Raw genomic sequence first — 27129 nt, forward strand, 5'->3', positions numbered from 1 at the left:
ACTCTCTTAAGGTGGACACCCGTGCGGGTGCACTCCCGAGTCCTGCTTCTGTGCACATACACACAGAATGCAGAACTCCACCCCACCCCCCGGCCAATGGCTGCGCTGCTATCAATCTATCCAAGCAAGAGCCGAAACAATGGGCAAGTGAAGTCTACCTCATGCAGCTTTCTGTAATGGGGTGACAATGCTCCTGTGCTGTTTCTGAATTGAAACCACCATGTAGGCTTTGCCTGCTTTTACTACAGTGGGATCAAAAGATGTTGCACTGGGACTGAGTCAGAAATCTTTGCATTGATCTAAGTAAAATGAAAAGTTCATAAGTGAGTAAAAAGTACTACCAAATGTATTTTACCCGGGTCTAGTCCTATAACACAAAAGTTTAGAAGCTGCAAGTATAGCGATAGCTATGTTGCTAAATTAAAGTGGATTGCTTTGTAAAATTCAGTATTCCCAGTAATTAATTGTCATCCTGACATGTGGCTTCAACTTTTACCCATTCTTCTTTCAGGAATAATAAAACATGGTGGGGTGAAACCTAACATTGTTCCATCATACACTGAGCTGGAATTTTATTTGCGTGCACCATCACGCAAAGAACTCGATGATTTAGAAAAAAAGGCCAACGCTTGTTTTAAAGCTGCAGCTGCTGCGACTGGATGCAGAGTAAGTCTGGGAGTACATTTGTGGTATGATAACAGAGAGATGGGAAAGAGGGGGGGGGGGGAATAATTGGGACTTTAAATGAGACGCAATGATCGTTTGCGCCTCCATCCGTGTGCTGAAAGCAACATATAAAGGGGGGGGGGGGGTTGGGACTTTAAATGAGATGCAAGTGTCCTGAGACCAAACATATCATGGAGTTAAAAACATGTATATGTTTATTACTGAACCAAAAAATGGTAGGTATAATATATTACAACATGACATGCATATTACGGTTGTCCAATTACATTGAAATGATTGTTGATTACTTAACCCATGACAATGAGAGCTATGCATATTGGATGATAGACAGAATGTAGTCTGATGGATATGTAAAAAGATAAAACCATGTAAAATATCGATATGAAATGGATGCAACGTGGTGGGCTCGACACATTTCGTGGTCTGTATCCACTCGTCAGGAGCCATGCATCCATATTCTATAAAAAGAAGAAAGTAGATGACCATTGTAGTATTGTATCAAACACCATACAAATATTGGGTTGCTACAAGGTAGCTAGCCATGCCTAAAAGTACTCACATATGAACTGAGGAGTATGATGGCGTGCGCCAGGGGCCGGTCAATTATGTCTCGCCCGGGAGCTGAGGAAGGGGTCCAATGGCAACCGCCAGGCGCACGCCCACAATTCCCCATAGGGAGTAAGTGCATCATGGAATAGTTGATGGGAATTCTACAATATGTGAAAAAAAGGTGTAATGTAGTATGGTATAAATAACCATATCAATATATATATTTGTTGCAAGAATTAAGCCCATAAATGTGATTGAAAGGTAGAAATAGAATGAATGTGCACAGTCCGTAGATATCCAACAGAACCAGAATCCGAAGGTCAAGTGAAGGGGAACATGAGAAGAATATAGAGATGGAAACAATTGTAAACATAGGAAGGCTCCCAAAAGAGCTCAGGTGAAAAAAATCCATTTGTGCTAGTTAAAGTGGTAGTAAACTCTATAATAAGGCTTACCTGTAGCTATAAAGAATATCTCCTAAACCTGTACGGTTTAGGAGATATTCCCCTCGCAATGCGCCGCTGATTGCAGCGGCGCATGCGCAGCGGGGATCCTCGGCTAAAGGGCCGGCGGCCGCCGGACTTTGCCGGAATGAAGTCTCCCGCGCACATGCGCGGGAGTGACGTCATCGCCAATCACAGACAATTATTGCGGGTATACAACTAATTAATATAATTACCTTGTTAGAAAAAGGTGAAAAGGAAGGAAAGCTCCAGATCTCCAGGAAGAAATTGCACAATTGTGTTGGGAATAAGGACCGTGAACCAATGGAGACGACGAATCCGGGCCCAGCATCGTCACGGGATCCCCCCCAGCGTCACGTTGACATGACAAATAAAGAGAGGCAGCCCGGCTGCCGCCGGAGTGACTCCCCTGATGTCAGCCGAGTGATAACAGAGAAATAGGCTCTAATGCCTCGTACACACGACCAGTTTACCCATCAGGAAAACTGCCATGACAGCTTTTGACCGGGAAAACTGTCTGTGTGTATGCTCCATGGCAGTTTTCCCAACAGGAAAACCGGCGGGAAAAATGAGAACATGTTCTCTTTCAGTTTCCGGGCCAAAGCTCTCATGGCAGTTATCCTACCAGGAAAACCGGCCGTGTGTAGGGGGAAAAAGCTGCAGAGCCAGTTCTCGGCTTTCCCCTTAGGTTTCCCGGTGGTAAAAAGTCCACAAGGCTGGATTCACACCTATGCATTTTTAGTGCTTTTTGCAGATTTGCACTACAGAACGTGACCCATATGAAACCACGTTAGATGGACTGTAATGCAAATCTGCAAAATGCAAAAAGCACAAAAAATGCATAGGTGTGAATCAGGCTTTAGATCATTTTACTAAATAAATTGTAATCACTTGTGAATGATGTAACGTTGTGTCCTTACATAGGAGATCGTGCACTGCCATCTTGGATGTGATTCCAGCAGCCCCAGCAGACTCGGAGCTGTCACTCAACTGACACCCCATAGTTTTACCTTTTGCTCCTCCCCAGCTAGCTACCATGCATAAATTGTTTATATTAAGTCATAAGACTGCAAGTAAGCATTTCAAATAATTAATGTCATTTTGGGTTTTACTTGCAATTTTTTAAGGTGGTGATGGGGTCTCTTTAAACCTAAAACACCTCAGTCTTACTAACCATGAAATACAAACAAAAGATGACACATTACTAATGGAGCACTAATGTCTACCATGGGGTAGACAGATATTTGATCTCTTAATAGTGCTTTTTTTTTTAAACTGTAGTAATGCATGTAGATCATGAGCATCATGTTTAAATATACACTGTGGTTATGGACATTTAATTACAGTCAATGTAAATCTGGATTATTTCTACTGGTAATATTTAGCATCTAAAGGATTGTAAAGCTAAGCATTTGGATCCATGGGAAGTTCTAAAGTAGAGAATTATGCAACCAACAGCTGCTCTACTCACCCAGGAAGTTCAATTGATCCTAGGTTCTCCACTTTTAGGGGAAAGCAGTGAAATATGTCTGCTGTAATAAATTCAGATCCCCTTTCAGTAGAATAAGCAGGCCGTGTAAGAAGCTGGTTATAATAACAGTAAATTGCTAATATATGTGTTATTAAAAAAAAGATCATTTAGGCCACAATTAAAGGACACCTATAACAAAAGGCTGAAATTATGCTTTGTTTTGCTGGAAAGGGTGATTAGGAGGGACGATATACAGTACTTTCCTTTTTAGAAGAAAACGCTACTTCAGGTTCCCTCTAATGCTGGTCACACAACTAAAGACCTGCAGATTTGGTCAAGTCGTTTTTCTTTTTCTTTAGGACTCATGCACACAGACCCTTAACAACTCCTGTGTGCTAAGGCATAAAATTCCTGGCACCTACAGCCACAATGCAAGTGAATGGCTGTTTGAAACTATACTGGGGTGATTGACAAAAACCTCTGTGTTGGCGCTTACCTGCACATGCTCGTACAGGGCTTTTTCCACTTTCGCATTTGGTTTGATCTATTCACGGTGGTCACAGGCATGAGATACTTAAAAGCTACCATATTGGTGAATGTCTATTAGGGTTGTCCCGATACCACTTTTTTAGGACTGAGTACAAGTAGCGATACTTTTTTTCAAGTAGTCGCCGATACCGAATACCGATACTTTTTTTTAAATGTGTCCCCAAATGCAGCCATGTCCCCCCACAAATGCAGCCATGTCCCCCCCAGATGCAGCCATGTCCCCCCAGATGCCGCCATGTCCCCCCCCCATATGCAGCCATGTCCCCCCCCATGCAGCCATGTCCCCCCCCATATGCAGCCATGTCCCCCCCCCATAAGCTCTCTATGTGCAAAACATATGGGAGAAATCTCCTGGAGAATCAGTATACCTTCAACATTCCTGTGAATGCATAGCTTTTATTTTGTGGAGCCTATAGGGAGTGTAGTACGCTCTATTAAGGAGACCAGCGTACCAAAAGTGAGAGCCCACATGTCCTCCCAGTCATCGTTTTCAAACTCAGGCATGTCCCGGCTTGGCCTTTTCATCATCTAGTCTTCAGTCAGACATTGATTCCTTCAGATTCTTCATGTAGAATGATCTCCATATTTGCTAGACATCTCAGTGACTGTTACCTACCCTCAACTGAACTGGTTTACGACATCATAAACTTCTGAATTTTAAATGGACAATAAAGAATACGTTTTTTGTAATTACTGTAAAATCTTTTGCTTGCTTGCTTGCTTATAAAGGTTCTTCAGGAGCTGGGTTCAATGTTTTTTGTTTGCCAGTATCACAAAGCTTTATGACTAAGCCCTGGTGGGTGGGGCGAAACATGTCAGAGAACATGGCGTATGGAGTGGTGCAAGGCTGAGGCCAGCTTATACATGTTACCACATAGACTAGATAGGGTTGAGTTGTGATTTTTTTTTAAAGTATTCCAGTATCATAAACACCTTAGTCAACAGTATAATCCCAACTGTGTCAGGATTCCTGAAATCCTGTGTCCCTCAATGAACTTCAAGAAAGAGATTAAGTTCCAAATATATTTTTTATATAAATTCTTTATTTAAGAAGAGCGCGAGCATGCGGATATACAGAAAACCACCATAATACAAGTCGAAGAAACATTGAGCATCCTCCTAGTACAATCAAGAGTACATACGTCACTTTAATGTAGTATAGGTCTACTTGTCATTAGGGAGTATCAGCAATCCACTGAGGATAAGGGAGGCTCTGCACCCCGCATGACCAATTTTCTACGGCAAACCGTTTTATATTACAGAGAAGAAGAAGACTAACCCCGCGTAGACCCTACCGTCACGACAACAGAGGAGAAGTAGTAGAGAAATATCTGCGGAGTTAGAGAAGAAAGGATTAGGAAGGGAAAGAAAGAGGGGAAAGGGGCAAAGTGACAGAGGGGAAATAAGGGGGGGGGGGATTGTCCCCAGTCCCCCATAGAAGGGGGAGGTAGATAGAGCAACTACCTCCAACCAGACCCACCATCCCCATCCGGGGAGCATTCAGATTCTTCGCACCATATGGGAGCTAAGCCATCAGCTCCCTATATTCATCTGAATAGACGAATTCCTGCCAAAAGTAAACATTTTGGGAAAATTGCTCTCTGAGGCTTTTTTCCGTGACTACCAAGTCCTCCATTGCTTTGCGCTCCGAGACCTTTCTCAACCAGACGGCCACCGACGGGGGTTGGGACTGCTTCCAAAGCAGGGGGATGCAGCTTTTCACTGCTGTGAGCAGGAGAGGCAGAATGGATTTCCTGTAGATCTTACTAGGGATCCCGTGGTGATGTAGGAGAAAGAACTCCGGGGTGGCCGGCACCTCTCGGTCAGCAAATTTTTTCACTATGCGATGTACTTGCGATCTGTACTCTGAGGGAACATCTTGTGGATTTTCTCTGGAGTGTAATACCACCGGGACAATATTTTAAAGCCGTTTCCTGATGTCCAACACATATAGATGTTTTGTGAGAGAAAAGGAAAAGGCGGTCAATTTGTTTCTCTGTAAATTGCACTCCAAGGTCTTGCTCCCATTTGATAATGTAGGGAGGACGAAAGTCAAATGTTTATTTTATGTACACGTCAGTGAAAAAATGAATTGGCCAAATCATGCCTACATATCTCACCCTCACCTAAATCTGTGACCTGTTTCATATTGGTGTTTTTTCATTACAGGTGGAGGTGTGCTCATCTGGTCATGATTATTACAATGTGCTTCCAAATAAGTTTCTGGCAAAAGCTTACAGAGAGAATGGCAAACAATTGGGAATGAAATTTACAACAGATGAACTAGTATTAAATGCGCTGTCAGGTAATACATATGTACAGTATATGCCTTTTTATCGTCTTATTAAGTCAAATAAAAAGTTGTGTAGTATTTATTCAAGCAAGTGTTAGTTCTTGATGAAAGCCTAACTCAAGCTAAAGACTTTCTTTTTCTTTTAAACAGAGTGGGGAAGGAACAAACCCTGCCAGATTTGACTGTGATCCCCATGGGCATTGGGGGATTTCCCATATTCTGTTGGGGCAGATAGTAATGATTGATTTAGATTTCCTTTTTTCAAATTGCTCACAGCTTTCAATTGTGAGTGCAGTTTCTATTAAAATTAATAAAAAAAAAAAGCAGACACTGAACCCTGCTAATATTTATTATTATTATTATTATTGTTCAGGATTTAAAAAGCGCTGAGAGTTTACACAGCACTTTACAAAATAAAGGCAGACAGTACAACAGTACAGTTTAATACAGTAGGAATCGGAGAGCCCTTCCCATTAAAGCTTACAATCTAAGAGGCAGGGTCAAGAGATACAATAGCTAACAACTGTGTGGGATGGAATCATGGAGAAAATAAATGTACAGTTGTTAGGTGGGGCCAGGTAGGCCTCTCAGAAGAGATGAGTTTTTAGGGATTGTCTGAAAGTGGACAGAGTAGGAGCTAGTCGGACAGATTGGGGTAGCGAGTTACAGAGGATGGGAAAAGCTATGGAGAAGTCCAGGAGGTGAACATGGGATAAGGAGACAAGGGAACTAGAGAGCAAGAGTACTTGGGAGGAACGAAGAGAATGATTTGGTTGGTATTTTGAGACTAGGTTAGTGATGTAGCTGGGGGCAGAGTTGTGGTGGCTTTACAAGTTGTTGTTAGTATCTTGAATTTAATTTGTTGGGTGAGCGGAAGCCAGTGGAGGGATTGGCACTACTCCACCTTTCTTCCCCCACACACCAACACCATCTGCAAGGAGTCCTAACACCCCTGGTAAGAGGGCCAATTCTTCTCTCCCCCATCCTCCTCCTTGTCTCCAACCCTTCCCCTTCCTCGCAGATGCTTCAAATTTTGTTTTGTTTTGGAGCTTAACCCCTTCCCAACAAGTGTATGCATATATGCGGCCTCGTGGAAGTGGGTCTTCTTTTGTAGGGCCTCATATATGCGCCACTGTTTGTGCTGACAGCATTTTGCACAGTGCGCTCCCAGTACAGAGACTAAGCTGTCAGTTACAGCTCTGGTTATACTAACAATTGGCTGATTGGCTATCATAGTGATTAGTCCCTGTGTTGTTTTCTCCTCTTGAATGGAGAAAAAGATACACTCGTAAACAACAAAGTGTTTGTAAAAAATACATTAATAATAATAATAATAATAAAAAATAAATAAAGATAAAATATCTAGACCAGGGCTTGATCTAGGTCAGTGTCAGGGTTAGGGTGCAAGGTCATATTCAGTGTATTTAAGGTAGGTTAACCACTTGAGGAACCGCTCACGTGTATATATATATATACATCATCACTTTAAAGATGGATATCTCGGTAACGGCAGCAACCGCTGCCACAACCGAGATATCCATCTTTCCTGTGAGCGGTCCTTTAAACGATAACGGTGATAACGGTTTGTGGCAGTTTTCCTTTAATAATTAAACAAAACTAAAAAAATCAGGAGATGTCCATTGCAATTTAACACCAAATGAAAGCCCAATTTGTCCTTAAAAAAAAAAAAAAAACTAGGTATAATCCACCTGAATAGACTAAGCAGTTCTGATGATAAAGTTTTACTAACATTTGTCAAAGTTGGAAAACTGTGTTCAGGCATTAAGATTTGTTTTACCCTGTCATGAAAAGGGGTAGGTCTGAGGACTTCTTTGATAAATAATACTAGCGAAGTGTCCAGATGAACTCTCAAATAAAGGCATTTCCACGTTTCTAATCAATTTACCAATTAAAAAAAAAAAAGCAGAGCAATTTCAGTTTATTGCTTGTTTACAGGCTCTACGGATTTTGGAAATGTCACGTTTGAAGTCCCTGGAATTCATCCTTATTTCTTTATTGGCTCGGATGCTCTTAATCACACTGAAGAGTACACAAAGGCTGCTGGTATGTATCTGAAACACATAGGTGAATGGGTTTTCTTTTATTTACATTATAAAGCAGGCCTTTACAACCATTTTAAAAGTCAAAGCTTTGTACATTGGAGCGCTATCTCTTTATTGTAAGTGCTTTGTTAGGATGTTATTTTTATTATTGCAAAGGTTAGTATAATCCAGATGCAATGCTCTGTGTCACAGCTAGAGGGGAAAATCACCCAAAAAATCTGCCAGCTATAGAAAAATTGTCTAAAGGCTTGGGGCGACCTGTTCTGTATTTTCTGCTTCAATAACATTCTGATAAATGGCTCTGTTGTAAGTCTGCAGCCACAGTTTTGTAAAGCACATGATTTATTATGAAATGAAGTGCATCGGTGTGCATTTTAAAAATCAAATCAATTTCAAGGAAACTTGGGGGGAAAAAAAGTGAACTTGTTTTTCTGATTTGAATTGACACCCCTTCATCTCACATTAACTTCTGGAACTTCTTTTGGGCGACACGTGCCGCGATTTTGCAGCCGGGTGCAGTAAAGAAGTAATGACATTGCACACACCCAGCATTTTACTGCAATTTGGAATCGTGGGCGGAATCGATGCGATTCCGCCCGCGATTTCAAACACCTAGGTGTGAATGGAGAATTATTAAATTAGGCACCAAGGGTTTCAACTGGCAGCTTTCTCCAGCTTTCTTTAGGTTTACTGATTAATTACTGATAACTTCATGTTTGGATGATAAAGGACCTATATGTACTGCTTTTTGAACATTGCTATATTATTGGCTGTTTGAAAATCACAAATCATTGATTGTTTGGGGCTACAAAACGGAGGAGATTTTTTGCATTTTCTTTAATGCAAAGAAAGCCTTAAATCCCAACCTAAGGATAATAAAAAACGTACCCTAGCAATGGGGACCCCCGCACTTCAAGGGTTAAATTATCAGTATGTGTAGGGTGTACAGTGTTGGTTGTATTACTTATCTGTCACCCTGCTCCTGCTGGTTCTAGCACTCTCCTCATTTGCATAAAGATCTGGTCTGTGGATGAAGCCTTAAGCCCTGTACACACGATTGGATTTCTGATGGAATCAAATCCGATGGATTTTTTTGTCGGATATCTGATGAAGCTGACTTTCATCAGTCTTGCCTACACACTATCAGACTAAATTCCGACCGTCCAAAACGCGGTGACGTACAACACTACAACGAGCCGAGAAAAATGAAGTTCAATGCTTCTAAGCATGCGTTGACTTGATTCTGAGCATGTGTGTATTTTTCTCCGATGGAGTTCCACACAGAGGATCGAAATTTCCTCTAGTTTTTTTATCGAAAATTTTTAAACGTGTTCTATTTTTTTACACCGATTTTTTTCATCGGACAAACCGATCGTCTGTGCACGGCTTAAGTGTCATCATGGAAAAACTGGAACATTAACTGTGTATTGTACATTTTTGAGGCTGGAGTGTGACCTGGGCAGCTTTAAGCTTAGAGTTTCTGTATTGGACCAGCGATTAAGGTATTTTCTCCTTAATCTTCTGCTTCTAGGTATACAATTAACCCTTGCAGTGCGGAGAAGGGGGGGTGGCACTGCAAAGGTTAGTTTTTTAATTTTCAATAAAATTGAGTTAGGTGGCCAAACCAGCTGCTGACAAGGCCTGTGAATGTAATCACACTATGTGACAATGTAATCTCAATTGCAAATCCAGGTCACTTCTAGTCCATTCACATTGTGTTTAATCAAGCCCTTATGAAGGAGGCTTTTTTGGACCTTGAAACGCATTGGTTACTCTTTTTTTGTCTCCTTACATTTATTTAAAAGGGAAGGCGTTCGCAATTTTCGACAACATTTGTGTGACTATGTGTATACAAGACAAGTTTGAGCCAACATCCATCGGAAAAAAAATCCACGGTTTTGTTGTCGGAATGTCCAATCTTCTGTACGCAGCATTAGTCTACTAGGTCACCTTAGTCCAGTAGTCCTTTTGGGTGGGCTAACCCTTCTCTGCCCTAAAGTGTGTGTGTGTGTGTGTGTATATATATATATATATATATATATATATATATATATATATATATATATAAAATAAAATAATGAATTCAGTGGCGATGTGAATATAGGTCACCTGCTTTTTCCTACAATTACACTGTCGATCTTTGATACTGTTATGTAATGCTTGAATAACTTCATTATATTTTTATAGGCTCAAAAGAAGCTCAGTTTTATACTCTTCGAACAGCCAAATCATTAGCCATGACAGCCTTAGATGTGATCTTCAAGCCAGACTTGCTGAAGAGTGTTCGGGAAGAATGGAAAAGAGTGAAACAGATTGAGGAAAATGGCGATTCTGTTTCACCTGAAAAGTCCAGAGAGTCCAGTGGCGGAGCAGCTTGTGCCTCGTGCTGAGCATTTGTTTCAAAGAAGCGGGGTTAAGTGCTGAGGCTAGTTCACACAGAACCATATAAATAAAAGCCCCTGTGGGATGCACTTAAAGGGAATAAGGTTGAAATGTGAAGAGAAGCCTATGTGTGTATATATATATATAGAGTGGAACCTCGGATTACGAGCATAATCTGTTCCAGGAGAATGCTCGTAATCCAAAGTACTCGTATATCAAACTGAGTTTCCCCATTGAAGTAAATGGAAACGAAAATAATTTGTTCCACATTGACTTCAATTGCATGCAATACCGCATGCGGCCAGAGGCGTGGGGACGCCGGAGAGCCTCAGAAATGTCCGAAAATGTCCAAGGACACCTCGGAAAGACTTTGTTCCAGAGGTTTGCCGAGGTCAACCATGCTGTCTTTGGGCCTTTCCGTGCATTTCCGAACAGCGTCGATTGGCTGCGATCGGTGACGTTCGGCTCTGCTCTGCTCCGGCGCCCCCCACCTCAGGCCAAACGCAGTACTGCACACTGCTTTGGCCTGAATCGTGCTTGTAACTGAGTTACAATTTTTAAAAATACAGTGCTAGCATTGCGAAATGCTTGTCAACCGCGTTACTCACAATCCGAGGTTCCACTCAATCTTCAAATGTGTAATTTTTCACAGAAAATCTGTGCTTGCTTTTCAAATTGGTTAAAGAAGAAATAAAATAATCCCCTGGGCACATTTATTGTGTGTTGTAGGGAATCTTTTTTTATTCTAGAAGCTCTGGGGTTCTGGGTTTAATTTCTAGCAGGAGCAGTATCCACGTGGAATTTATATGTCCTCCTCTTGACTGTCTGTGATTCTGTAGATTGTAAACTCCATTGCAGGGACAGGCGTAAATGACAAAGGAGTATTTTTTACTACTATGCATATACTGTATGCGTGATATAGATTGGCTTTTTAAAGAAATCTGAATTCAGTCAACAAAATATTTTTTTTTTTTTTTAAATCAGCCAGTAATGTTTAAAAATTGTTGGTAAAAAGGAATCCATGTACAGAAATGTAAAATTCTGTGTCTCTCAGTTCTTAGGTTGACATATTTTATTTCTAGGGGCCTGTTCACATCAGGATGCAGTACAAGGAAAGGTGCAATCCGTGCGCATTTTCCGCACTGCAATAAATTGAACTGCCCTTGTGATCTGCATGCAATTGCCAGTTTATTGTTAACAGCATCGCAAATGCAGATTGAAAATGCAGTGCCATGGGCACCAAATTTCATGGAAATGCAGTACCATGACATTTTGTGAAGTGCGCTTTTAAAAGTAGTGCAAGTAGTGGTGTCTTAAATACTCTTTAGAATTTCCTCCTGCTTGTGCCCGGTTCATCTACTTGTCAGAAACGGTTATATAAATTTGTCAGGGGCTGGTGTTCTGTCAAAATAGCCAATTTATCGACATCTCCAATCACGCCATTTCCGGTTACTGTAAAGCATCTGTAATTGGAGATTTAGACTAATTGCTGTTTTGACACAACACCAACAAACGTGTACACCAGGGATCCTCAAACTACGGCCATCCAGCTGTTGTAGAACTACACATCCCATGAGGCATTGTAACACACTGATATTCACAGACATGTCTAGGCATGATAGGAATTGTAGTTCCTGAACAACTGGAGGGCCGTAGTTTGAAGACCCATGGTGTACACTCTGGTACACGAAAAGTTTGTTGTTTTGACAGAACAGCGGCTAAGGAAGAAAACGTGGTAACCACCTTGGAGGTGGCCATGTTGTTGGTTAGTATCAGGCGGACTATTAATGTCCACTCATAATATCGTGTACCGGTGTGTAGTATACGGTTGACGGTGTTGTATCAAAACAGCAACTCATCTAAATCTCCAATTACTGATGCTTTACAGTAACCGGAAGTGACGTGATTGGAGATCTTGATGAATTGGCTATTTTGACAGAACACCGGCACTAAGGTGGAAGTGTCCATACTGGAATTTCCTCCTCAGTGCCTTACCTTCCGCTCTGGCCACTGCACCCATCACACAGACAGGAGTTTGGTCAAGGAGTTTTGTAACAGAATGGGCAGAGTATGATAGGAAACTGAAAGGCTAGTTCCCCATCAGGTTTACATTGCTTTTGCATGACAGTGCCTGACATTGGACAGACCCATAACTGCCATTCAGTCCAATTGTGGCTTTCAAATCCACCCACTACCATTCACTGTCAATCAAAAGTAAGCTGGACCTGATGGGGAACTAGTCTCTAGGTTTCCCATCAGGCTCTGACCACCAAACGGGCACTGCAGCTGCCATGAATAGTTCCCCCTCATATCTGCATTTACTGTAAGCTTGTCATTTCCCAAGTATGGGCATTGCCATATTTGGGTAAATGTATCACCAGTATCATTAACACCGTTATTAACATTAATGTCTGGGCTGGGGTCTCTCCAGGCTGACAGCTAAATATTGATGGGGATAGACCCTTGTGCAGGATACTGCCACATTCACGACAGCTTCCCAGCACAGACTTTCCCCACTCTGAGCACTTGCATCTCTCTAGCTCAGAGCAGGTCTTACTTACCACCAGTTTCCTAACTTGCAAGTTGGTTGTAATTCTGTAAGGGACAGATTTTTAAAGTGGCATTAGTAAAAACTACCTGAATATATCACGTGACGGTTCAAACGTGGCACAAATGCTTTCCTAAATTAGGCACTGCCATGAAAGGGGCTAAAGTGCTTTACTAAGTTCCCCAGATAATGTGGACGAGTGCTAAATGAAAAAGCAGAACCTCCTTAGGCTTCCTTAAAATATCTTGTGTCCGTTTTAGTACCCATCATTTATGAAGGATTAACTTTAACTTGTTTTCCTACCTCATTTTAACTGGTTTATGAGGTATGCTATCAAATTAAAAGAGGTCCTACCTCATGCATCTTAAAAAGAAAAAAACAAACAATAGATGCATTTCCATTTTTTCCCCACCAGTGCCAGATTATAGTTAACCACTTCCCAACCGGTTCATTTACGGCGGCAGGTTGACTCCCCTGAACGAATCGCCATACCCGTAAGCCGGCTCCTTTAAGACCCATAGCAGGCGGGGGACCCAATGCGCGTGGCTGGCGTGCGCAATGTCCGCTGGCCACCCGCGATCGCGGGCAGGAGAGTCAAAAACACACCAATCCCTGTTCTCACAGGAGAGGAAAGACAGATCGTCTGTTCCTATAATTAGGAACAGCGATCTGCCTCCTCCTCTAGTCAGTACACTGCCCCCACAGTTAGAAACACAAACACGAGGGAACACATTTAACCCCTTGATCACCCCCTAGTGTTAACCCCTTACCTACCAGTGACATTTACAGAGCAGTAAGTGCATTTTTATAGCACTGATCGCTGTATATATGTCAATGGTCCCAAAAAAGTGTCCGAACTGTCCGCCGCAATGTCGCAGTCCCGCTAAAAACTGCAGATTGCCGCCATTACTAGTAAAAACAAATGCCATAAAGCTATCCCTTATTTTGTAGACGCTATAACCTTTGTGCAAACCAATCAATATACGCTTATTGCGATTTTTTTTTTTCTTTTTTTGATCGTCATATATATACTTTGTTCAGATTTTATGACTGAGGTTTACAACTACTTTAAAATTGAGCCAATTTATTTATCTTCTCACTGAAATATAGCTGTATGTAACATAAAAGATTAGGTTGATCATCATCAAATGCTGTTTTACCTGGGTTGGGGGTTGAACACATTTTTCCAATTTCTTTATTCATTTTTTGCAATGTAAGTTCTTTTAATATATCCACAGGCATACGTATATTCTAATGAACAGCATTTAATCTATTCTGCTTGTGTATTCTGCTTTCGCATTTTATAATATCTGGGAAATGTGAACATGAAATATGAATGTCTTTTTTTACTATTAAAAAGTTTAGCACTTAATACTTTGGCGTCATAGATTTTATTTATATATCGTTTCCTGAAAATCCATAAAAAAGGTTGAAAAAATAGTTTTTCTGACATGTATTTCCCAAATGATAGATTTACACAACGCAAAGTGATTTACAGAGAATTACTTTTTCGACCCATTATTTAATTGTTGTTACTCCGCTTGACGTGGAACTCCAGACAAACAGCTACATAAGCAGCTAAAATACATATTTCAACTGTCTTACCTGTCAAAAGAATTATTATTCAGTTATTCTTTGCCAGACACCAAAAGCAGATTTCTCTACTGCCTAATTCCACCCCCAAAAAAATCCATAACACAGACACCTGTCTCAAAATGAAAAATTAACATTTATTAGACAATAGAGTCCAGCATTGTGTTAATTGAAGCAGAGATTCTCCATTTGCCCCTCTTCTCCAGCACCAGCACCTTTACTGGACATTCAGAGCATACACAGACACGCCACGGGTCTCTGCCAGGCCTATGGAGCCTGGCAGAGACTCAAGGTGTGTCTGGGCATGTGGCGGCTAATGCGCAGATGCCACTGGATCTCTTCCAGTACTCTGGCAGACCTATCATGGCATGTTTGCATATGCACGCCATCTCTCAGGCTGGGTTCACACTGTCGCCGCATGTGGCGCACAGCAGGGGTTCAGTGCGTGCTGGTTCACAGGTTCAGGTCCGATTTCAGCCCGAATTTTGGGCTGAAACGCACCAAAAAAGGCATGCGTTTTTCCGGCACACCGCACCAGACCCGCTGCGGAGATATGTGAACCGGCTCCATAGAGAGCCGGTCGCATTCTCCTGCTATATGAATTGAATGTGGGGAAATGCACATTCAATTCGCATAGGTGTGAACCCGGGCTCAGACTGTTTGTTGGATGCTATATCGTGCATCCAAGGGGCCAGTTTGCGAGATGTGGTGCAGGGGTATCTGCCAGAATTCTGCACATTCAGATGGGCTGTGACATCATTCTGGCCTAGGTCAGGACTTAAGAATTAAAAAAATAAATAAAGTGCTTTAAAAAAGAAGCCTGATCTAAATCATGATTTAATGACATCCTTGAATGGGACCAAATAAAATTGTATTGCTTAAAGTAGAATTGTGGGCTAAATTTATCTAAGCTTCTTCCCCGGAGTTGATTTATTAATTGCACTACCCTTGATGTTCAGCAGTCAATAGTACCCTGAGTGCCATTATACGCCTTGCATGTACATGTGTGATTACTTGTTTGTTTCAACCAATGCCAGATATACTATGCATTGTCTTATGTCATTTTGTGTGTTGTATACTACCCTGGGAAATACCAATAAAGCACCTTTTTTTATCTAAGCTTAAACCTGCTCTCAACCCAATTCTAAGCCCTATACTAACTAACCTGTAAAGGAAATCTGTGTTTACTTAGCTAATCCAAGGGCACTCCAGTTTGGTCATGTGATCTTTCCAGCGGCCGGCTTCAGGGGAGAGGAGAGAGCAGAGACAATAGCTGCAGTTCCTAGACAATAATGTCAACTATAACTTTACTGGGGGGCATCTGCTTTCCTTCCTCTCTCCAAAAGCCAGCGCTGGGAAACGATCACCTAACCAGACCAGACCGACCTTAGATTAGGTAAGTATACACGTCCTTTCTTTACGGGTTAGTTAGTATAGGACTTGGAATGGGGTTGAGAGCAGGTTTAACCGCTTGCCGACCGCCTCCTGCAGATATATGTCGGCAGAACTGCATGGCCCTAGCCGCGAGCTCCGTGACGGTGCCTGCAGGACCCGCATACTCAATGTCCGCCGGTGTCCCGCGATCGTGTCACGGAGCTGAAGAACAGGGAGATGCCTGTGTAAACAAGGCATTTCTCTGTTCTGCCTTGTGACAGGACACTGATCTACTGCTCCCTGTTATCGGGAGCAGTGATCAATGTCGTGTCTCTGGTAGCCCAGCCCCCACACAGTTAGAATCACTCCCTAGGACACACTTAACCCCTTCCTCGCCCCTTAGTGGTTAACCCCTTCCCTGCTAGTGTCATTTACTCAGTGATCAGTGCATTTTTATAGCACGGATCGCTGTATAAATGACAACGGTCCTAAAAAAAGCGTCAAAAGTTCCAATGTGTCCGCCATAATGTCGCAGTCATGATAAAGATCGCGAATCGCCGCCATTACTAGTAAAAATATATATAAATTAATAAAGCTCTATTTGTAAGAAAAAAATTACGTCAATTTTGTTTGGCAGCCTTGTAGCCAGGCCACACAATTGTCAGTTAAAGCGACACAGTGCCGAATCACAAAAAATGGCCCCGGTCATTGGACAGCCAAATCCTCCGGGGCTGAAGTGGTTAAGCTTAGGTTTAGACCGGACTTCTACTTTAAGCAATACAATTTTTTTTGGACCCATTCCAGGCTGGCATTAGATCACTAAAGAGCAGCGGGGCACTGATGAGGTCATTGCTGAGCTTATTCTACTCACTTCTTCTGTTAGTCAGCTCCCATTGTAAGGTTGCTAGCACTATGAAATGTATTAGTCCCTTATTGGCTTAGGCCGTGTACACATGGTTGGTCAAAACCGATGGAAACGGACTGAAAGTCCGTTTCATCGGTCCAAACCGTCCGTGTGTGGGCCCCATCGGTCTGTTATCCTTCGGTCGAAAAATTTAGAACTTGCTTTAAAATTCAACCGATGGACGCCTAACCGATCTATCTAAACTGATGGTTAGTACGCACGACCATCGGTTCAAAGTCCACGCATGCTCAGACTAAATGAGGGGACAGGAGCTCTCGGTCTTGTAAAACTCGCGTTCGTAATGGAGATAGCACATTTGTCACGCTGTAATGGACTGAAAAGCACGAATCGGCTCTAACCAAACTATCACTAACACGCGGGAACACAGAATCGGCAAAAGCAGAGGCAAGGGTGGCGCCAAATGCTTTGGCCTTCCCCTTTATAGTGACATCGTACGTGGTTTACGTGTCCGCGTTCTGAACCGAACGCTTCTTTAACCTATGGTGTGTAGGCACATCAGACCATCAGTCAGCTTCATCTGTGAACCGATGAAACGGTCCTTCAGTCCGTTCTCATCGGATGGACTGATCGTGTGTACAGGACTTTAGTGTATTGCCCTTTCCTTTTCCAGGAAGTTTGTGGTCTAGTTTAAATGGAAGTCTTAAATATGTGCCTGCAGTATAACTTTGAATTTATTGTTTTATATAAAAGGATTCCTGAATTAGCTGCTGTTTTCCACAGAAAATTAAAAAAATTCCTAGGTTGGTCTATCGTTGAGATCAATACACCTTCTACTCAGACGTTTTGTATTTTTAATTATCTTTCCACAGCTAATTTTTATTAATACCATTTGAGAATTTTAAGTGTAACATTTGCTCTGTAATGATGTTAAAGACCCAGACATAATTGAAAGACAACAACATCTGACCTTTTCCAAATGTGGTCATTATTTATTTATGAAATCAAATCGGAAATCAATCACATTTTTATACATGTTTTTGAATTTCCTACACATTTGGCTGAGAAAGACACATTTGCAAAGCTCTAAACCTTCACATTCTGATCAACACTTACAACTATTCTTGTCCTTGTGCCTAATTGACAGGGTCGGTTTTAGGTCTTATGATCTTACCATATGTGATTGACATATAAATCCTGAGGTTAATAGCGGTCATGCATAAAATTATATATATAAAAAATATATATATTTGGCCAAACAGTTATCCAATTTGTCCATATACGTGGATCTCTGCAGCTTTCAGTATCCTGATTTTCATAATTGGGACAGTTAACCAGTGATATAATCAAGGTATGTATGTGTTATTTGATGTTATAAAGCAAAGATAAGTAGTACAGCAGAGAAATGTGCTCCTGAACTAAGGAATCACAATAAATAAAACATACTTATTATGTTATAATGGATTGTAATGCCTTACAAATTAAACCTGATCTCCAGGCAGATGAAAATAAAAATAAAAAAATCAATGCAGCCGCGTGTTAATTTCTAAATCAATAAATGTATTTTTTAAATGCAACTAGTGTATTTGAACTTAATTTGATGTTGACCTCTTGCGATCCTTAAAAGGAGAAGTGTGGGATTCTAAAAAATTGGCATACATACTCACTTCCCTGCTGCAGCATCGTTCTGATGCTGCAGCTGTCCCCTGTTGACTCTAACACTGAGAACTGAGTAATCACATGACCGCTGATCATTCAGTTCTCGTTCTCCTCTGACCAGATAACGGTGACAGTCAAGGTTCTGCCCCCTCCAGCACTCACTGGAGCGCCAGGCTGTGGAGGGGATGGGAGCATATGGCTCAATCTCTCAGCACCGTGCTAAGAAGCTGAGTGAGCTGCAAGTCAGGCAACTGGGTGGGTCTCAACAAACATCGTCAAGATGCTTCTAGACCACATCGGGCTTTAGCCTGCTCTCAGCTGATTCTGGGTAACAGGAGAGCACAAGTAAGTGCACTCTTGTGACCCAGAAGAGAAGAATGGGCAAACTTTGGCTTTGGCCATACTTCTCTTTTAAACAGCAGCACTCAGACTGAGAAAGGTAGGGGGCAGGATTGGGAGCCAGGTCTGCTGCATACTAAAGAGTTGGCAAGGAACATGTTAATAGAAGAATTAAGTGGAGAAAGACTCATCAGTCTGCTGCTACTTTTCACTGTCCATCATTGTATTCCTTAACCACTTAAAGTGGATGTAAACCCCAATTTTTTTTAATTTAATTTTTATGTCACAATGTAGAGAATAAGATTTCCTATCATCTGTGCCAAGTCTTGCCACACAGAGTTAATCCAGCTCTGAGCAATCCTCTTTTTATTGTTCAGGGAAATAAGACAGACTTCCAGATAAAAACCAAAGTCCTTGCTTGAGTGACAGGTTATTTACATATCTCATGCACTGCTTGCAGACATACACAGCTTCTGTAAAAAGTTCTCAATTCACATCCCCCTCCCCTCTTCCCTCCAGCTCTATGTATATTCTGATGGCTGTTGCATTTTCTCATGGCACCGAACTGTGACTCACCCCATATTTTGAAAACATTTAATCAAAACACAGGGGAGAGAATGTGAAATGTGCACTTTTTTTCAGAAGCAAGGACTTTGTTTTTTATCTGGAAGTCTGTTGTATTTCACTGAACAATAAAAGATGATTGCTCAGAGCTGGATTAACTCTGTGTGGCAAGACTGGGCACAGATGATAGGAAATCTTATTCTGTACATTGTAATATTTTTGGGTTTACATCCACTTTAAGGACCCCTTCATGCCGATATAAGTCGGCAGAAGAGAAACGGCTGGGCACAGGCACGTACCTGTATGTTGCCTTTAAGAGCCCAGCGCGGGGTCACGAGCGTGCCGGGGGTGGCGCACTCGCAACTCGGTCTGAAGCTCCGTGACCGCGCCTGGGGTTCCTGTGGACCCGATTGCCGCCGGTCAGAAGTGAACTAATTGGACAGAGACACGTCTTTGGCAGGTAAAACAGCTTTCTTACATGTTTTCAAAGTGTGTATTTAAATATTTGCCTGGAGTTCAGCTTTAATAAGGTGGGTGATATTCAGAACCATTACATAGACCATCACATAGATGCAGAAACCTTTGGATCCTGATAGTGAGCAGGTTTTCAGACCTATCATAAAGTGTACCATATAGCTCTACTTATTGCATACAGACTTATATTTTGGTTTGTTCCCTACTTTTTAGAAAATAAACACAAAAATCAATTATAAAAACAACAAAATGGAAAAATTACATAAAAAAATCAGGTACAGACACAGTACAGGTGTTTAATAAAACAATGGACAGTAATGAATGAAAACGTATAAAAATGAACATTTCTTCTGGTAAACCGCAAAATATTTTTTATAATACAGTCTGGCCGGAATCCTGGATTATTGTCTGTTGGCAAATCAGGTGTCTCTAGGAGAAAATTGACCAGTAGATGAGGTTAAATAGAATATATGCTGCAGGGAATATTACTCTTGAATACTTGTCAATAGCATGGGTGTCAATACGCATGCTGACATAAGCACGATGGCTCTTTCTTCTGTTCGAGTTCCTCTCTGTGCTGAGTGCCAGTTGTACCATAATACGGTCATCTTTTTCACCATTGTCAGAAACAAAGCCACCCAAATTGTTTACCTCGCCATCACTGTAACTGCTGTCCATACATGACCGCTGTGGAACTCCACATGTACAAGGAAGCTTAAAGAAAGAGAAATGCAAATCAGTCTGGAAAGTGCAAGCAAACTTGAGGGCCGAGCCAATCAAAGAATAGAAAAAAATTGATTTAGTATTTTTTCCTAATGCAATCTGGTAAAAAAATTCTCATACATAAATATAATTTAGGATAACAATTGCATATTTTAATTAGCAACAAATATACATGGTCAGGTTTCTTTATTAATATACCCCCCAGGTGTCAGGTGGAAGCTAATGTTAGCATCCATGGATCTCTTACCTGTTTTTCAGGTTGGTAAGGAGCCTACAGTAAATGTTGTTTATTGTGCATACTCCCATCCCACATTTGAGTGCTTTAGTAACTGAAGTTTAAATTAACTAAATTAAAGGGATTGTAAAGGTAAAAAAAAATCCTAAATAGCTTCCTTTACCTTAGTGTAGTCCTCCTTCACCTACCTCATCCTTCCATTTTTCTTTTAAATGTCCTTATTTCTTCTGAGAAATCCTCACTTCCTGTTCTTCTGTCTGTAACTACACACAGTAATGCGAGGCTTTCTCCCTGGTGTGGAGAAAGCCTCTTGAGGGGGGAGGGGGCGAGCAGGAGTTTTAGGACGCCCACTAATACACAGTTCCTTTCTCTCTGCAAAACTCCTGTTCGCCCCCTCCCCCCTCAAGAGGCTTTCTCCACATCAGGGAGACAGCCTCCCATTACTGTGTGTAGTTAGAGAGAAAAGAACAGGAAGTGAGGATTTCTCAGAAGAAATAAGGACATTTAAAAGCAAAATGGAAGGATGAGGTAAGTGAAGGAGGACTGCACTATGGTAAAGGAAGCTATTTAGGAAAAAAAAATTGTACCTTTACAACCCCTTTAACCAAGTAAGTTAAATATTGAATTGCTCATGCTATCCTAGAAACATTGAAACCAGTAATGTCCCCTCAGTTTACTTTTATTGTTATAAACACCAAGCAGTCATAACATTGTGACCACTGACATGTAAAATGAATAACATTGATCATCTCATTGATCAGCCGGCTACCTGAAAAACAAAACAAACGTTCTATCTATGGCTAGCTTTACTAGCTTCCTGCCCCTGTGTCGGCAGGAAGCCAAGGACATCATAAACGGTGCAAGTTAAGGAGATATTCATTTTAGCTACAGGTAAGTCTTATTATAGACTTACCTGTAGGAAAATAAATCACAAAGCAGGCTTTACTACTGCTTTAATGGCCTTGGATATCTGATGGCAATACTGAACTTAGCTGAAAAAGTAAGCAACTTATCCTGTTGTGATGTGATCTTTCTACAATAGGGCCCGGGTTCACAGACAGCGGCGCACATTTATGCCGCCGTAGCGTATCTCCTGTATGCTATGCCGACGCAGCGCAGAGAGGCAAGCATGAAATTCACAGAGCACTTGCTCCCAAAACTGTGCTGCGTTTCCTAGGCGTAAGCCGGCATAGGTGGAAGTGGGCGTGACCCCTGCAAATGAGGCGAGACCCCATGCAAATGATGGGCCGAGCGCCAGACAGATACGTATAACGAACGGCGCATGCGCCGTCCCGTGGACGCATCCCAGTGCGCATGCTCACAAACACGGCAGAACTGCCTAAGATACGCCGGATCACTGCCTACGGCGTGAACATAGCCTACGCCTAGTCATATTCACGTCCAACGTAAACTACGTAAAATACGCTGGCTTGTATTCCTTGGTGCAGCCCTTTGCACGTCTGTTGCTGAGTTACACCTCCTTTATGGGGCTTAACTTTACGCTGGATGTACAACTTACGCACACCACTTGTAGCCTGCGTCAGTCGCACGTACATTCGTGAATCGGCGTATCTCCCGCATTTGCATATTTGAATCGAAAATCAATGGGAGTGCCACATGCGTCCAGCGTAACTATGCGCCCACTCTACGCCGCCGTAGGCAAGTTACGTCGGTGGAATGAAGCCTGTTTTTAGGCGTATCTTAGTTTGTGGGTACGGCGCACAGATACGACGGCGCATATTTGCACTTACGCAGCGTATCTGGAGATACGTCGGCGCAAGTGCTTTGTAAATCCGGGCCTAAAAGCTTTAGGGCCGAAACAACTAATTGACCCAACGAAGAGGACACCCGAAGCAGCAGACGGACGCCGTACCCGACGAAGAGGACACCCGAAGCCACAGACGGACGCCGGACCCAACAAGGCCGCTGATGGACGCCGCGCAAGACACCAAAACAAAAAGTACAAAAAAAACTTTTTTTCCACAGGATTCGGGGCAACTTTAGGGGTGCGTGGTATACGCGGGAGCGCGTTATACCGCGATAAATACGGTAATATGTTTTTGCAGCAATTTGTGTTTTTTTTTTATCTACCCAACAACAAATTGGCCCAAAAAAATCTAAAAATGCAAATCGCAGCAAAATTACTTTTTTCTAAGGTTATTAACTGATTAATCGAAACAATAATCGGCTAACTAATCGATTATGAAAATAATTGTTAGTTGCAGCCCTAAAAAGCTTTGGCCTGCAATTCGAGATCCATGGTGTGCAGGCAAACATGTATTAATCCTAGCAGTCTCTTTTTTCTCCCTCCACAGTTATATCTAAAATAATTTTGCATCTATCACTTCCCATGGTGAATTGCAAATTAAGATCATTATCACTGACAAACGCAAAAAAAAAAAAACTGTCAAAAACTGCTGTCTCTATTTCAAATGACGATTTTATAAATGAATGACTAAATTTGTATTCTTCTTATGTTGTCTTTTAATTAGGGATGCACCAATACCATTTTTGTTTAAACACCAAGTACAAGTACCGATACTTTTTTTTCCAAGTACTCCCCGTTACCAATTTGCAATACGGCCTATAGGGAATTGGGTGAGGCTGGGGTGAGGGCAGGGGGGGAGTAGAGGGGTAAGTGAGGGCAGGGTATTTGAGGGTGTGTTAAAATAGGGATTGTGGGGTGGGAGAGTTGGAATTTTAAAAGGCTGTGATTGCTGGAGGAGGGGGAGAGGATGAGAATGGGAGGGTGATTGTGAGACATGGGGGCAGGAGTGACAGCTGGTGGAGGAAAGGAGGAGGCAGCAGGCAGAAGTGACAGCAGTGGCTGCAGACATGGTACAGGAGACAGTCACAGACTACAGACATGGCACAGGAGACAGTCACAGACTACAGACATGGCACAGGAGACAGTCACAGACTGCAGACATAATATAGGAGATGGTCAGAGACTGCAGACATGGCACAGGAGACAGACGGCAGACATAATATAGGAGAGGGTCAGAGACTGCAGAAATGGCACAGGAGACTGTCACAGACTACAGACATGGCACAGGAGACAGTCACAGACTACAGACATGGCACAGGAGACAGTCACAGACTGCAGACATAATATAGGAGATGGTCAGAGACTGCAGAAATGGCACAGGAGACTGTCACAGACTGCAGACATAATATAGGAGATGGTCAGAGACTGCAGACATGGCACAGGAGACTCACAGACTGCAGACATGGCACAGGAGACAGTCACAGACTGCAGACATAATATAGGAGATGGTCAGAGACTGCAGACATGGCACAGAAGATGGTCAGAGACTGCAGAAATAATATAAGAGATGGTCAGAGACTGCAGACATGACACAGGAGACAGTCACAGACTGCAGACATAATATAGGAGATGGTCAAAGACTGCAGACATGGCACAGAAGACGGTCAGAGACTGCAGAAATAATATAAGAGATGGTCACAGACTGCAGACATGACACAGGAGACGGTCACAGACTGCAGACATAATAAAGGAGATGGTCAAAGACTGCAGACATGGCACAGTAGAAGGTCACAGTAATAATTAATTACCTTATCTCTCAGCTTCCTCTCTTTTCTCTCTTGCACTGTAGTCAAGTAATTGACAGCAGCATATTCCAACACCGATAGAAAAACAAACACAAAACTAACCCACAGGTATATATCAACAGCTTTAATGTATGATACTCGGGGCATGGAGGCGTTCACTCCGGTAATGATGGTTGACATGGTCAGCACTGTTGTTATACCTAGGAAAATAACAAAAATAAGAATATAGAACAGCAAATGTAAATCATTTTTGAAAACAGCAATACAGAACATTAAAAACATCAACATGATTAGGACTTTTTTTTACCACGGTGGCTCACCCTCTTCCACCACCATTATTTTGTCATGTATCAGTTATGAACACAACGGGATTTTAATAATGGAGCTTAGCGCTGCAAGCCATGCCATGTTACTGCCAACTTTCAAAGGATAATAAATACATTAGTGCAATAGAAGAGCTTGTTATTGCACACAGATTTTCCTTATATATGACAGTCGATGAAAAGTTGCCTTTTGTTGTAGAAAATGCATTTGTCCTTTTAAATTGCATTTGACCACAGCTATATTTACTATAATGGCAGTAGTGAGCCAGTGCCTAGGGCAGCAAGGTTAGAGGGGCAAAGCCTCAAAGCTTACATACTGTTATTCCCTTAATTTGTTTTCTTCTATCTCTGGACATTTGTGGCTAAATTCAGCAAATTAACTATAACAGAATGGGTGTGATGGGATGATGAGAGAACTAACTCAGAATGTTCTTTAGAATTCAGAAAACAAACAACCATCTATTATTTCATTTCTTTGGTTATCTGTACCGTTGAAAAATAGTTCTGCATTTAAAGCAGACCCCTGACTCCAGTTGTGCAATCCGCCATCAGATTTTAATATAATAATTTACCTAGAGGAACTCTGGCAGGAACGGCTCTGCGATCTATCCAGAAGGAGACCCAGGACAGCATGACCATTAAAGTTGCGGGAAAATAGGTTTGAAGTAGGAAGAAAAAGATGTGACGTCTCAGTGTGAAATTAATATACAGACGATTGTACCACCCTGTGTGAAAACAAGAATATTTCTTTATGTGAAAAACAGCACACATTTTACCATTTCTGTAAATTTACAAAATCTGTACACCTTGGGCAGGGAATTTCATAAACCTGTAAATGTAACACGAACAAAAAAAGGAGACTAGACACAAAGGGCAAGATCCACATAGATCGGCACCGGCGCATCGTATCTAAGATACGCTACGCCGCCGTAACTTAATTGGCTTTGTTTCAAATCCACAACGAATTTGCGCCGTAAGTTACGGCGGCGTAGTGTATCTCTGGCGGCGGAATTCAAATTGGCGATTAGGGGGCGTGATTCATTTAAATGAAGCGCGTCCCCGCGCCGAATTAACTGTGCATGCTCCGTTTCGAAATTTCCCGCCGTGCATTGCGCGAAATGACGTCGTCATTTTTTAAACTTAGACGTGACTTACGTCCATCCCGATTCACGGACGACTTACGCAAAAAAAAGAAAAAATTCAAATTTCGACGCGGGAACGACGGCCATACTTAACATGGCAAATCTAACTATACGCCGCAAAAAAGCAGCTTTAACTATACGCCGGAAAAAGCCGACTAGAGACGATGTAAGAGAATGCGACGGCCGCGCAAACGTTCGTGAATCGTCGGTAATAGCTAATTTGCATACCCGACGCGGAAAACGACGCGAACTCCACCCAGCGGACGCCGAAGTATTGCATCTACCATCCGAAGGTGTACGAAGCCGTACGCCTGTCGGATATAACCCAGATGCCGTCGTATCTTGGTTTGAGGATTCAAACTAAAGATACGACGCAGGAAATTTGAAAGTACGCCGGAGTATCAGTAGATACGCCGGCGTACTCTCACTGTGGATCTGGCCCAAAATGAATTATTAGAGGGATTGGTGTACTAGAGGGTGGTAATTGTAAATAATAATAACAATAAAGTGGTAATCCCCCCTAAAATTCATATAAAATAAAATCCCAATCAGCGTTCGGCGCAACATATACCCAAATCCTAATAAATTGATTAGGTGAAACTAATGTAAAAAGCAAACAGAAAAAACACCAGTTTCACTTTAGAAATTTACAAGAAGGGTTCGGGAATATATTGTCTGTAAACTCCAATTGGGATTTATTTATAATTGTATACATCTTTTCTTGGGGGAGTAGCACTGTTTCATTGTAGATTTATTTTTATTTTTTACCATATGCTGTGTTTAACCACTTAACCTCCGGAAGATTTACCAGGCCATTTTTTGCACTACGTTACTTTAACTGACAATTGCATTTATGTTCCCCCCACAAATATAGATTGATTTTAGTGGTATTTAATCACCTCTGCATTTATCATTTGCACTATAAAAAAAGAATAAAAAAAAATGTTTTTGTAAACATAAACATATTTTTTTACTTTATGCTATAAAACACATCCAATTAAAAAAAAATTGAATTTCTTCATCAATTTAGGCCAATATGTATTCTGCTACACATTTATGGTAAAAATTCCCAATAAGCGTATATTAATTGGTTTGCGCAAAAGTTCCAGCATCTACAAACTATGGGATGTTTTCATTTATTTTTATATAGTTATTTTTTACTAGTAATGGCAGCAATCAGCAACTTATAGTGGGACTTCGATATTGCGGCGGACATTCTGACACTAGCTGACACTTTTGGGGAACCAATGACACTAATACAG

The 27129-nt window shown here is 41.7% G+C and overlaps 2 protein-coding genes across 2 annotated transcripts in view; one reads left to right on the plus strand and one right to left on the minus strand.

The window, feature by feature from the left end:
• The window catches only part of PM20D2 (peptidase M20 domain containing 2), a 37883-nt gene extending 27223 nt beyond the window's left edge, over positions 1-10660 (plus strand). Inside the window, exons 4-7 of the mRNA XM_040350089.1 lie at positions 512-666; positions 5890-6025; positions 7970-8077; positions 10264-10660. Of these exons, the coding sequence (XP_040206023.1) occupies positions 512-666; positions 5890-6025; positions 7970-8077; positions 10264-10466 (602 nt within the window). The 3' untranslated portion in view covers positions 10467-10660. The remainder of the gene's footprint in view (positions 1-511; positions 667-5889; positions 6026-7969; positions 8078-10263) is intronic.
• A 9487-nt stretch (positions 10661-20147) lies between these two features.
• Positions 20148-27129, minus strand: part of LOC120937110 (gamma-aminobutyric acid receptor subunit rho-1-like) — a 104359-nt gene continuing 97377 nt past the window's right edge. Inside the window, exons 8-10 of the mRNA XM_040350090.1 lie at positions 25298-25450; positions 24406-24602; positions 20148-20585 (exon numbers count right to left, since the gene is read on the minus strand). Coding sequence (XP_040206024.1) covers positions 20301-20585; positions 24406-24602; positions 25298-25450 — 635 coding nt within the window. The 3' untranslated portion in view covers positions 20148-20300. The remainder of the gene's footprint in view (positions 20586-24405; positions 24603-25297; positions 25451-27129) is intronic.

The sequence above is a fragment of the Rana temporaria genome, chromosome 4, assembly GCF_905171775.1.
Source record: "Rana temporaria chromosome 4, aRanTem1.1, whole genome shotgun sequence".
Lineage (NCBI taxonomy): Eukaryota > Metazoa > Chordata > Amphibia > Anura > Ranidae > Rana > Rana temporaria.